At 48.9% G+C, this 13,647-nt stretch overlaps 1 protein-coding gene across 3 annotated transcripts in view; it reads left to right on the forward strand.

The window, feature by feature from the left end:
* Positions 1-13,082, forward strand: part of LOC146772442 (uncharacterized) — a 179,809-nt gene extending 166,727 nt beyond the window's left edge. For all 3 annotated transcript variants that reach the window (XM_085638717.1, XM_085638718.1, XM_085638716.1), the window contains 4 exons: positions 1,428-1,505; positions 1,737-1,824; positions 3,991-4,098; positions 11,432-13,082. In XM_085638717.1, the coding sequence (XP_085494843.1) occupies positions 1,428-1,505; positions 1,737-1,824; positions 3,991-4,098; positions 11,432-11,447 (290 nt within the window). In that variant the 3' untranslated portion in view covers positions 11,448-13,082. The remainder of the gene's footprint in view (positions 1-1,427; positions 1,506-1,736; positions 1,825-3,990; positions 4,099-11,431) is intronic.
* Positions 13,083-13,647: the final 565 nt, after the last annotated feature.

Consider the following 13,647-nt stretch of genomic DNA (forward strand, 5'->3'; position numbering starts at 1 on the left):
AGGGAGCCAATGGTGCTGGTGGGCGTTTTGATTGGTGGAGAGAGGCAACGAGGGAGAAATAGCATAAAAGATAAATCAGAAGGGCTGGAAATGGCAAATGGAAAAAAGATGATATTTTCAAAACCCTGAAGGGGGCACAGAGTTGGAGTAAATAAAATAAAAGTCAGTGCAAAAAACAGAAGGAGTCACATGAAATTAAAAAAGACTGTTGAGAGGCAAAAAGTTGAGAGAGCTTGATTTTCAGAGTTCTTACAGTAAAACATTGCAAATCTTGACCTGTGTTTGAAGGAGATTTTTGAATTTTATGGTACTGACAAGCATCTCTTGACAATACAAAGCCCTAGATAACCTGGAGCATTCCAGCTCCATACTTTCTCCTGCTGAGTTTCGACTAGAAGGATAATTGTATGAGAATCTATGGTGGAAATGTACATTGAAGTATAAGACATTCGTTGACCCCCCCCCCCCCCCCAAAATTAAAAATGGGATGTTTTTGGAACTCTTCCACCCAGTGCATAAACTTGCTCCAACCTTTTGTGGGAGTTGATTTAGGTTTTTAAATGGAGTGGAAAAATTGATTGTAAAAAGTGGCTACCACCAATGTGATGGCTAAATGTCTGCACTGTTGGCCCTTGACTTGAAAGACCCTGTCTCACCCCAGCACTAAATGTACATCGATTGACAATACAGTATACTGTGAGATATATCGCCATTCTAGGACCAATTTATGATTGCAGAAATGTTCAATTGTTAGAATTTTGCAAACGAAATTCAGGTTTGGAATTTGAGATTGTTGCTCTCCTCAGGGGCTCAAAAACCTTTATGAATCAGGAATGCAGATGTTGAAGGAAGGAGCCCGGGAGAAAAACAGCATGTGTTTGTATATGGATAGGATGAGGCACTAAATGCCCTGGTGAGAAACGAAGCAGCGGCCCTACCCTTTTCAGCGGAGGAGGCCCCAATGTTTTCTCAAAGTGGACTTTCCTTGTTATTAAGGACCAGCTCCCTACTGTAAATGTCCTTGTTAAGAAGGACCCGTCACTTTCAGGACATGACCCCGATTTGTTATGAAGCACCCGCCTCCTTCTTGTGAATAGCTCAGCCTTGTTTTGAAAGACCCTCCCTTTTCTGTAACTGGCCCCAATTCCTATGGAGAACCCGCCTCCTTCTTGTGATTGGCTTGGCCTTGTTTTGAAGGACCCGCCCTATTCTGCGAAGGCCACCTACCCCTTTATTGCAGAGGATCTGCCCTTTTTGGTGGAATATCTCTGCATGAGACTTGTTCCTTGCGGTGGAAGGCTCGGACACACATGCACACTCGCACACATTAACGCACCCAAACCAGTATCACTGTGACACTCACCCGCACTCTGAATTCCTTGTCATGTTATTGCCTGGGTTAACCACCTATCCTCTTCCCTCTGCAGATGGTGGGGGGTCCGTGCACAGCAGAGTCAAAATCGAAGATGACGTCAAGAAGTCTTCTCCAACAACAAGGAGCAAAGGTTGGTGTCTCTGAAGACTAATTTTAGACACATCCCTCTACTTTCCTCCCCATCTGTGGCAGGTCTGAAAGAGTTCATTCCTCTCCACCATACTTCCAAAAACCCATATCACGCTTATTATAAAGGCCTTTGGGTATGTGTGACCCTGTCTGTGCCCTTGCGTCTCTATGCTGCATCCCTTGTATCTGGGTCTTTCTTTCTCACTCGTTCTCACTCTCACTTATGATCCAGGAGAGTCCTCGATCCCGAAGACGTCCAGCAGGACCAGCTGGCAGAACCTGAGCTCCATCAACCTCCTTCTCATCATCTACCTCATGCTGTGAGTATACGACCGTGCAGGTGTGAGCGAGGAGTGCACGTGAATGCAATCTCAGGGACTGCATGTCCGTGCAGGGATGGAGTATATGACCAGTGAGACTGTATGAACACAGGGACCGTGAGGAAGTGGCCATGGGGGCTCTTCGTGACCACAGGGCTCTTTAAGCGTGTGAAAGATGAACTGTGTGTACGACCACAGGGAGTGCATGTGAACACAGGACTAGTGTGAGACCACTGACCGGAGTCTGTGAACGTGTAGAGACTGGGTGTCCCCATGAGGACTGCATGTGACGTGTGTTACCCCTGCTAAAAAACTACGCCTAACCACTCATTCACACAGTACTTCAAAAGCGCTGCTTATCACCCGACAGGGTATCCAGGGGCTGTGCTGCAGAGTCAGTCGCAGAGCCAGGTCTTGAGTTCCTTCCTGAAGTGTGTCAGCGAGGGTGAGGTGCAGAGTTGGAGGGGAAGGCCTTTCTAACCACCATTGTGCATCTCAAATCCAAGCTCCCACACATATTCGATGGCTGAAATAATTCAATGCTCTTGTTCCCGGTTCAGATAATGGTTTTCATCCTTATGACTGGGTTCCAAAAAATTGTTCATGTTGCAACCACCACCACCACCACTCCTAAACGTACCCTTACTGGAAAGTGCTCTGAGGTCGCCGCAGGGTGGGTCATCAGCACTTTACAAAAACTCCACGTAAGATTTCAAGGCACCCCTCCTCCTGATAATTGTTCCTTCCTACCGGTTTGTGTCCTGTGTAATGCACTCCTGTTGGATGGGTCCCAATTTTCAATATCTAGAAGTAAGATTGTAAGGGCATGCAGGGGTGTGCAACCATGGTGACTGCGGGTGTGTTGCAAGATGTGGGCAGAGGGCAGTGATTATGGGGCCATGGCGAATGGGAGCATATGACTGGGTGGCCGGAACGGGAGCGTACTTGTGGACAGGCAAGCGCCACTGTGTAGGGGTGCTTGCAGCCGTGGCCCGTGCAGGTAAGAGCGGTGGGGCACTGTGTGGGGGGGATTTTGCTGGAAGATGAAGAGGGAAAATTAATTATTTATTTAATTTTATTTTCTGTCTCCACCCCCAGCCCCACCGCTCTTACCTGCACGGGCTGCGGCTGGGTGCTTGGATAGTAGTCTACGTATTATGCAACACTGGGCGGGTAACTCCGCTCGGCCAGCAGAGTTTGCTGAGATTTGCCTACTCCGCGCTCTGTGGCTAACACAGAGTAGGCAAAAACTCTGCCAGCGGAGTTGGCCGCTCCCTCCCCCCCCCCTCCCAAATCATTTTAAAAGATTTAAAGAAGGGACTTACCTGTCCTTCTGCCACCTTCCCTGCCTGGCCGCTCTCCTTCCTGCTCCTCTCTCGCGTCGTCCATCTTCTTTAAAAAAAAAAAACACTACGTTGAACGTCTTGTGTGTGCGCATGCGCAAGACTTACAACGTAGTGTATTTTTTTTTTTTTTAAAGATGGACAACACGAGAGAGGAGCAGGAAGGAGAGCGGCCAGGCAGCAGAAAGACAGGTAAGTCACTTATTTATATCTTTTTTAATAATTTGGGAGTGGGGCGGGAGCGGAGCTACGCGTAGCTCCACTGCGTTTTTTTTTTATAAAACTCCGTGGAGCTACGCGTAGAGGCACTACGCCAGCTCTGCCCAGGGTTAGTATTGTGTGGCCTTCGTCAGAAATGTTTGAAATGGCTCACGAGGACTGGTTGTGATTTTATTGGGTTTGCGCCGCTATGTCTTGGCATGTAGTAACACCTGTGCTTATAGCTTACCGGAGTGGCCTGGAGAAAAAGGATGGGTGATCTGTTCAAGTTTTGGGTAGTGTGACTGTGTTTTGAAACCCTCCTGTCCACTGCAGTCATTGAGTGTGTTTCTGATGAGTCGTAAGGCGGTATCTGGTGGGATAGTGGACTAATGCATCCACTGTGTGGGCCTGCGTTTGACCTCATGGTCACAGGTTCAAATCCTGGTGGGTCCACTCAGCCTTTCATCCTTCTGAGGTCGATAAAATGAGTACCATTGAGTTGGGTAAAAATAAACATCTGTGATTCAGCACCAAGATACCCTTCTGGGTGAATGTACGCAAATACTCATGTTGTGTATGTGCCTTACCCGTGTGGGACTCACCGCCTTCTCTCTGCCCTCAGGGTCGTGGTCTTGCTCCTGTCCTCGGGGTACATCGGGCTGCGGATCGTGGAGCTCGAGCAGCAGCTGACCCTCATGGGGGCGTGGCCTGAGTTGAACCTTCAGAGCGGGTGAGTCAGCTGGGTGCGGTGGGAGACCCCTTGGGATCAGGGGACATGGAGGGCGACCAAGTGAGAGTTAAGAAGCAGGGAGGCATCCTGGGGGAGGGGCTGGACAAGGGGCTAGAGGCGAAGAGGCCAAGGTGAGAAGATGGGGGGGGGGGGTGAAGACTATTGGGCAGGGGCCCAGATGATGAGGTTGGGGTAGTTTAGGAGGGCACCCCCAGTTACCTTACGCGCACACACTTCTACTTTTGTCGGTGAGGCACATGCCTACCACTCTAAAAGGTTCGAGAGACATAGATGGTAAAAGGGGAACCAGAAAGGGGTAGTGAAAAAGAGAAGGTATGGATGGACAAGAAAACACAATGTCAGAAAAATTAAAAGGGGTCTGGATAGAGTTAAATAAGAAACTACAGGAAATAACCGAGCTGGAAAACGAGGGGAGAAATATGGAGAAAGGGAAAACAACCTGATGACATGGTTAAAAAGAATTAAATGAAAACCGAAAGAAGCCAACAAACATGAAATGTATTTTACAGGTTAAAATACAGAGTCGGCTCACACGTGGGCGTTGATGTATCTGTCGCACCGTTCGATGTGTAATATCTGTGTATGTCTCGCGTTATAACCCAAGCCAGAAAACTTAGTGGGTGAATGCACGTACTGCAGTGATCTGTCGGTACCCCACAGGTCCCAGATTTTATCCCAGCGTGAAAGCTCATTGCGGTAATGCAACCTCTGAGATGTGTCGTCCCCTCCCCCCGCTCCCTCACCCCTGTCAGCAACAAGGGCCCCCTGCTTTTCTTGCCTACTAAGCTCTTTGCCTAAAACCGGTCACTAGGTCTCGGGTCTGAGAGAGTCGGCGGCTGATACTGTAGTCGGCAGTAGGGAGAGGCTGGGCGCAGCAGGGGACCGACCACGTTCAGCAGGTGACCGAGCACGCATGGCAGCAGGTCACAGAGAACACATGGCATCAGCAGGTCACAGAGCACACATGGCGTCAAGAGCACATGGCTTGGGGTGATGCCGCGAGTGACTTGCAGCAGCCTGCTGTTCCTTCTCTGACTGAGCTGCCTGTCGATGGTTGTGTTGTCTGCATTCGGAAGCTCACACAACCCTGCCAATCACAGACTAATTTAGTCTGTGATTGACAGGGTTGTTTTGGGTGCAGGTGTGTGGGGGCAGTGTGGGCAGCCCACAGAGGCCCTTTGTTTCCTGCACCTGTTCCTCCTGTGTTCTCACATATTGGAAGTGCAGACCCAGGAACTTCTAATTTATGATGTTAGACAAGTCTTGTGTGGCATACTTTGTACACAACTAGACACAAAAGATACAGGGACAATCGACAGACACTAGCCACATCTTATGTATCGCACAGTACACAATACAAAGACGTACAAATGGCTCACAAGAGACGCACCCCATGCAAATGTCACTAGCAGCACATGTAAAGCTCATGCAAACACAACACTCTGCACGTCTGCTAAATGATTTCGGTATGTGATGTGCACTAAAACCACACAAGAAATGCACACAGACTACAAGCCCACAAAGATACGTTCACACCACACATAAAACAGGCACAACAGATTCACAGCTCACACACACCCACAAGTAAAACTAATAAGACACAAAGGACATAAGATATTCACATGACACATTGCAATGTTAATGCTAGAGCACAGCATACACAGAGTGTATCCTGCTTTCACATAAATTGTGCACACGTTCAAAACCAGCACACACAATGTTCGTACTCAGATCATCCATGGTGACACGAGTTGTATAGAGACAAACCGCAAAAAGGACAAACACACAGACTCAGTACATAATATACAAAAAGTAAATAATGTCTAAAAACACACAAAAAGAGTGTAGAGACTCCCACAGCATTCTCAAGGTTCCAGATACACATGACAAGGACACAAATAACCTGAACACAGACAAAGTGTTAGGGACACACTACATAATCACAATGCAAGTACACAAAGATCACACAAACCAGCCACACAGTACCCTTCAGGGATTACAGAATCACATGGCAGAGGCACACGAGGAACAAATAATGCACGCATCAGAGGAGTGCGAGCTGTGAGTGGACACTGAAGTGTAAGTCTCGTGTGGATATTTCAGACACGAAGGACAGCCATGACACATACACACATCTGACAGACGAGAGACACATTTTACATTCACTCACCGCAGAGAAAAAAACATAGAGGTGAAATTGAAACTTGGTCAGGTTGATTGATGATAATTTAGGCATCTGTAATTCTCTTTTAATGTGCAATAAAGATATTTGAACAATTAATATTTTCAACAGATTGACGTCCAAATCCAATTGGCTGGTTACAAATTCAGACTGAATTGGATCCTGCTGTATTTCCACTGGAAAGCAAGTTGGGGGGCTTATGTAAAGTTTGGTGGAGGGGTGCAGTGCCACAAAGGGAGTGGGGTACCTGCCAGACCTCAGTTCGCCTGCTGAGTGTAGAGTCGGTGAGCGCCCTTGTTTCCATTATCTGAGCCTCCTCTGGCTCTGCGAGGGGAAATATTACAGCTGTGACAATGGATGCCGGGCCATCGCTCTAAGCATCTCAGATCGTCCACACTATTTAGAGCAGACACTATTCAAAACATATCCTGTGCCCGTCCTCCAGGAAAATCCTGGTGTGGAGAACAGGAAAGCAAAACAAATGATGGCTCCCCCCCGCCCCCCTCACACACACATACACTGGGAGAAAGCTCCCAATCGAGCCAGAGACATTTATTTTTGTTTTTCAGAAACAAACTCCCTCTTTTGGGAAAAAGTTTGCTGAGTGGCTGCATTAAGCATGGCGGCTGTTGAGGAAAGCTACAGTACCTTCAGAGAGGGAACCGCGGTGGCTGTTCGGGAGGGCTGCAGCGTCTTCAGAGAAGGAGCCATGGGGGCTGTTCAGGAGCGCTGCAGCTCCTTCAGAGAAGGATCCATGGGGGCTGTTCAGGAGCGCTACAGTACCTTCAGAGAAGGAACCGCGGCGGCTGTTCGAGAGGGCTTCAGCGCCTTCAGAGAAGGTTCCATGGACGCTGTTCAGGAGCGCTGCAGCGCCTTCAGAGAAGGTTCCATGGCGGCTGTTCGGGAGGGCTGCAGCGCCTTCAGAGAAGGTTCCATGGCGGCTGTTCAGGAGCGCTACAGCGCCTTCAGAGAAGGAGCCACAGCGGCTGTTCGAGAGGGCTTCAGCGCCTTCAGAGAAGGTTCCATGGCCGCTGTTCGGGGGGGCAGCGCCTTCAGAGATGGTTCCATGGCGCCTGTTCAGGAGCGCTGCAGCTCCTTCAGAGAAGGATCCATGGCGTCTGTTCGAGAGGGCTTCAGCGCCTTCAGAGAAGGTTCCATGGCCGCTGTTCGGGAGGGCTGCAGCGCCTTCAGAGATGGTTCCATGGCGGCTGTTCAGGAGCGCTGCAGCTCCTTCAGAGAAGGATCCATGGCGGCTGTTCGAGAGGGCTTCAGCGCCTTCAGAGAAGGTTCCATGGCCGCTGTTCGGGAGGGCTGCAGCGCCTTCAGAGATGGTTCCATGGCGGCTGTTCAGGAGCGCTGCACCTCCTTCAGAGAAGGAGCCATGGCCGCTGTTCAGGAGCGCTGCAGCTCCTTCAGAGAAGGAGCCATGGGGGCTGTTCAGGAGCGCTGCAGCTCCTTCAGAGAAGGAGCCATGGGGGCTGTTCGAGAGGGCTTCAGCGTCTTCAGAGAAGGTTCCATGGCCGCTGTTCGGGAGGGCTGCAGCGCCTTCAGAGATGGTTCCATGGCCGCTGTTCGGGAGGGCTGCAGCGCCTTCAGAGATGGTTCCATGGCGCCTGTTCAGGAGCGCTGCAGCTCCTTCAGAGAAGGATCCATGGCGGCTGTTCGAGAGGGCTTCAGCGCCTTCAGAGAAGGTTCCATGGCCGCTGTTCGGGAGGGCTGCAGCGCCTTCAGAGATGGTTCCATGGCGGCTGTTCAGGATCGCTGCACCTCTTTCAGAGAAGGAGCCATGGCCGCTGTTCAGGAGCGCTGCAGCTCCTTCAGAGAAGGAGCCATGGGGGCTGTTCGAGAGGGCTTCAGCGTCTTCAGAGAAGGTTCCATGGCCGCTGTTCGGGAGGGCTGCAGCGCCTTCACAGATGGTTCCATGGCCGCTGTTTGAGAGGGCTGCAGCTCCTTCAGAGAAGGAGCCATGGGGGCTGTTCAGGAGCGCTGCAGCGCCTTCAGAGAAGGAGCCATGGGGGCTGTTCGAGAGGGCTTCAGCGTCTTCAGAGAAGGTTCCATGGCCGCTGTTCGGGAGGGCTGCAGCGCCTTCAGAGATGGTGCCATGGCGGCTGTTCAGGAGCGCTGCAGCTCCTTCAGAGAAGGAGCCATGGGGGCTGTTCAGGAGCGCTGCAGCTCCTTCAGAGAAGGATCCATGGCGGCTGTTCGAGAGGGCTTCAGCGCCTTCAGAGAAGGTTCCATGGCCGCTGTTCGGGAGGGCTGCAGCGCCTTCAGAGATGGTTCCATGGCGGCTGTTCAGGAGCGCTGCACCTCGTTCAGAGAAGGAGCCATGGCCGCTGTTCAGGAGCGCTGCACCTCCTTCAGAGAAGGAGCCATGGCTGCTGTTCAGGAGCGCTGCAGCTCCTTCAGAGAAGGAGCCATGGGGGCTGTTCGAGAGGGCTTCAGCACCTTCAGAGAAGGTTCCATGGCCGCTGTTCGGGAGGGCTGCAGTGCCTTCAGAGAAGGAGCCGTGGCCGCTGTTCAGGAGGGCTGACGTGCCTTCAGAGACGTTGCAATGGCGGCTGTTTCAGAGACCTACAGCGCTGTCAGAACAGGAGCCATGGCGGCTGTTCAGGAGCGCTGCAGCGCCTTCAGAGAAGGAGCCACAGCGGCTGTTCAAGAGGGCTTCAGCGCCTTCAGAGAAGGTTCCATGGCCGCTGTTCGGGAGGGCTGCAGCGCCTTCAGAGAAGGAGCCGTGGCCGCTGTTCAGGAGCGCTGCAGCTCCTTCAGAGAAGGAGCCATGGGGGCTGTTCAGGAGGGCTGACGTGCCTTCAGAGATGTTGCAATGGCGGCTGTTATAGAGACCTACAGCGCTGTCAGAAAAGGAGCCATGGCCGCTGTTCAGGAGGTCTGCAGCTCCTCCAGAGAGGAGCCACGGCGGCTGCTGTGAAAGCACAGAGTCCGCCTGCCTGGTAGAGATCTTTGCACAAGGTAGTCAGTCCTCCGCTCCCCTGACAGACCGACGAACATGCTGTCAAACTCCAGATAAGGCCCTTAGTGTGCATTCAGAGTTTTAGTTGATCATGCAGAACTTCTCCTGTCGAAATCTTGGAATCCCCGAGTGCTCAGGTTTTTTTTCATTTTTTTACATTTATATACTCGGGTTTACCAGGTCACTGGGTGACCAGCTTATCGGCGTCAGGTTTGTTTGCCTTCTGTGATTGGTAGACCTTTTAAAAAATCAAGACATGGTTAGTTAAAAAAGCCTTTATTGCATCACTTACTCTAGTCTGGACCTTGGAAAGATCAGAGTTCTGCCAGTTTGAGAAAATAACCTTTCAGAAAGTTGCTCACCAAGTCTCCAGAGATTAATGGGAAGGAGGCTAACTGGGAGTTTCCCCATGAGGCTAGTGGGTGGGCCACTGTGTGTGGTCGCCGGCAGTGCCGGGGGCTGTGGGGAGTGGCTGGCCAGTACACTTGCCTAGCCCCTCCAGTCTGTCTCGCACACAAAGGTCATGGCACGTCCAGCACTCACCAGTGTTTGTAACTTGCCCTTGAGTGTATTGAAAACGGCTTGTGGCCTGGGCTGCTATAGCCCATAACATTCTATCCTTCTCCGGGGCGTGGCTTGGTTAGTATGATTGGTGGAGGGAGGTAAACTTTAGAATTCACAACAATCACACTGGAACTTTTTGTAAAAACACATATGAGAAACGGGACATGAGGGGGGGGCTTAAAGGGCAGTGGAAAGAGAGAGGGGGGCAAATTGTTAGTGGTACTTAAAATGTAATATTTGTCAAACTAATCAACATTTTTTTAAGGCCTTCAAAACATAGACAAGAGAGAATGTGTGTTTTTGTCAGTGTGGGCATGCAAAAATCCCAAGTGAAATCCAACAGACACTTCACACTATCCGACTGAAGGTACTTGTACCCAACTATTTACTACAGAATACATTTTTAGGGGGTGTAACACCCTAAACACCCCCCCCCCCCCCATGGAGCTGCGCCCCTGATCCTTCTGTACATCCAGGGTCAATGGAATTATGTGGCAGGGGAGGTCCAAATTATGTGGCAGTGTTGACTAAATTATATGTCGAGAAAAAGCAAATTATGCGGCGTATTTTGTGGCAGTAGTGTATCATTTTGACATGTTAATACTGTGTGGGCAAATGTTTCGCTTCAATAGTGTTGGTTTAACACCCAAATACAACCTGTCTGTAGGGCCTTCCACTGCAGTATATGTCCCTGCATTTTTATAACTTTTGAACTGTTTGAGCGAAGAAAAAAAAATGCAGAACATAATGGATTGTGGTTTGGGAAATGTATTCTATCTCAATTTACGCAATGTATTATTCCTAGAATGCATTTCTTTTTCTTCATATGTCTCTAATTCTGTTTATTACAAACCATTTTAAGGAGAGCAAGGGAAATTTTTACTTTTTTTCTCAAGTGATGTGATGTAATTCTAAAAATGTCAAGGGCCTCTGTATTACACCACATTTGGGGTACTACTATGTTTGATTACGTCCGCACATCTTAAATCCAGTCTTGGCTTTTCTCTCAAAAGTGACTGTGATAAGGTGTGCCGGTTGAACTGCTTTAATGGAAGCCAAATCAACATCTCTCTAAATGCATCAGATTGCCAAATGAAAGCAATGGCTGGAAACATGGTGTCCAAATGCGGGGTTGTCATATGCTTTTGTGAGGCTTGGGCCAGAACTTAAGGTGGGGCCCTCAGGAGACTGTTTCCATTTTTGATAGTCGCCATAGGCATCTGTATTTAATTTTTTTTTTTTTTTAAATACAAATAAAAAACAAAAAAATGTTCCGTAGGGGAAAAAAAACATAACCTCTGGCGCGGTCTAGTTGTATTGTCATGTAAGCGGTCTCATTATTATTACAAAGATGGCCGACTTGCTTGCAATTAAAAATCCATAGTAAACTTTGCTGAAGGAGTTCAGGGCCTTGGAAGATGTGGAGTCTTTGGCATAACGCCCCCTCTCGCCCCCATTTGTGACAACCATGTCCGAACGACATGGAGTGAAGTAGCTACCATACATTGGGAGGATTCGCCCAGGGTTCCTGGATACTTGGTGACTGTTTGTTTGTTTCCATTGATCTCACAGCTAAGTCTTTCCTTGCTTTCTTCCAGGTACAAAGAATCGTGAAGCCCTAAAGAAGCCTGGTGCGGCGCTTGTATCTAGGCATTGCTTTCCTGCCTGCGGTTCGCTGGTGACGTTTTGTCCGGCGTCGTGTCGCCCTCTGCTGGACAGAGGGTCAACGACACCCTGAAAATGGGCGTGCTGTTCGGGCCATGGGGAAGGAGCGGCGTCTCTCCTTGGTGTTCCGCACCCCGTGTTTTAAAGGAACAGTGCAAATGAAAGAAATGAATAATATATTTTGAAGCGGAGACAATGGCGAAGATTTCCTTATTCTGCTCTCAATCAGCTGGTGATTTTTGACTGTGCACTTTAAAGGCTCAAAAAGAGCAAAGTAACCTTCTCTTTGAGGGATGGCGATTACTTCGGAGGGGGTGGAGGGTTCAAACTTTAGGTACGTTCAAGATGCAGATAGCAACAAATCAAATTGTTTTTTATCAGACTAATTTCATTGGGGGGGGGGGGGCGGGGGGCAAGAGTTATAGAAGATGGAACTTGATAACCTGAACTCTTTTCTTTGGTGCGGTTAGTTGAGAAGGACTTTGAAATTATTTTACTGACACTCCAGGACAGGATTCTTTCTCACACAATTCTTGTAGGCATGAAGACCTCTGTGTGGCTCTGTGCCGCCAGCCTTGCAATCAGGAAGATGATGACCATAGCAGTGGCCAAGAGCCCATGGTCATCTGAGGATTTCTGTGACATACCGTGCTCTGGGTCGCTTAAAACTTGTCGGCCCGGGCCTCTCACTTCTGTTCCTGGTCATTCGATTTATGCCTGACCAAGGGCTGTTTTTAGAAACTACACTGCTCCAAGCCACTTGGAGTAGGCCGACCCAAGCATGGCTTTGGGAACTGCAAGGTGCCATTTCAAATAGGATAGACCGGTCCATTCTTTGTTCCAGGACCATGGAGGACTGTACCACATGGGTTTCTTCCATGATGTGGTTTTAGGACCAGGGTGCTCCATGTCACTTGGATTAGGCTGCCTCAGGGTTCTGTGTTGTACATGGTTTGAGGTGCCCCATTGTGCTAAGTGGCTTGGAGCAGACTGGTCCAGGCTTCCTTTTGAGAGCAGGGAGCTTCATGGTGCTTAGGTTAAGTTTACTACTTCTGGATTTGGGACCACAATTTTCATAGTCATTTGAGCAGCCCAGCCAGGCGTGGTTTTAGAAGACACGATGCTCAGTGACTTCGGTTAGACCCGTTCAAACAGGGGCACAAATACTAGACTTTATTTATAAGTGTGTAGTATGATTGGTTGTGCGTGAGTATAAAGAAATAGGTATGTAAATGTGGATCAGAACTTTGTAGCAAATAGGAGGCTTCATTGAAATATGCACATATTATATGCATACAGATACTGAAGTAGACCTAAAAATGCCACGTTTGTTTGAACTTCTGAGTGTGCCGCGTGGTCTACGGAATTTTCAAACCCCCTTCATTGAAGAATGGATGAAATATTACTTGTCCCAACGAAGCACTGGGTTTATGCCAGATTGTCCTGCACAATAAAATGTGTTGTCATTTTTGTATGTATGTATGTGTGTGTGTGTGTGTGATGTGTATATTTTTAATTATTTATCATTGCACTTTATCAAGATGTTTATCCTATGTGCAAATAAATCTGTTTTGATTGATTTTACTTTCTTTCATCTCGTCTCGTTATTTAGGCTTCATGAGGAGTTATTATAGCCTTATAGCCCGCCGTAGCGAGCTATACCGGCTATTAAAGGCCCGCTGCATAGTTAAAGGCCGAAGTCGAGGGACTTTAACAAGGCAGTGGGACTATAATAGCCGATATAGCCATGCTACGAAGGGCTATAAGGCTATTAGAACATTCTGCCACTAGAGGGCAGAATGTTCTAACAAATAAAACAAAGCCTTCAGGGCGCGCAAGGGGATTCAAATCCCCTCAGGCTCCCTGAAGCCTTTGTTCACAGCCTGAGCTGTGAGCAAAGAAACATTGGAATGTTGGAGCTCTGGGCTTCTACCAGCCATTATAAGCCTAGAGCACGCCATTGTTTTCAATGGAGCTTCCAACATTCCAATGTTCTAATATTCCTCCAATGTCTGTGCTTGAAATGTTTCAAAATTGGACGCTGAAATGGTGTACAGGATTTGACTTCCTGTCTGGCCTTGCCCTTCTTTCCATTTCCTGTAGGAGCTTTGGCCTTCCTGTTTATTCCTAGAATCGTCATCCATCCCTT

This window comes from Triturus cristatus, chromosome 12, assembly GCF_964204655.1.
Source record: "Triturus cristatus chromosome 12, aTriCri1.1, whole genome shotgun sequence".
Lineage (NCBI taxonomy): Eukaryota > Metazoa > Chordata > Amphibia > Caudata > Salamandridae > Triturus > Triturus cristatus.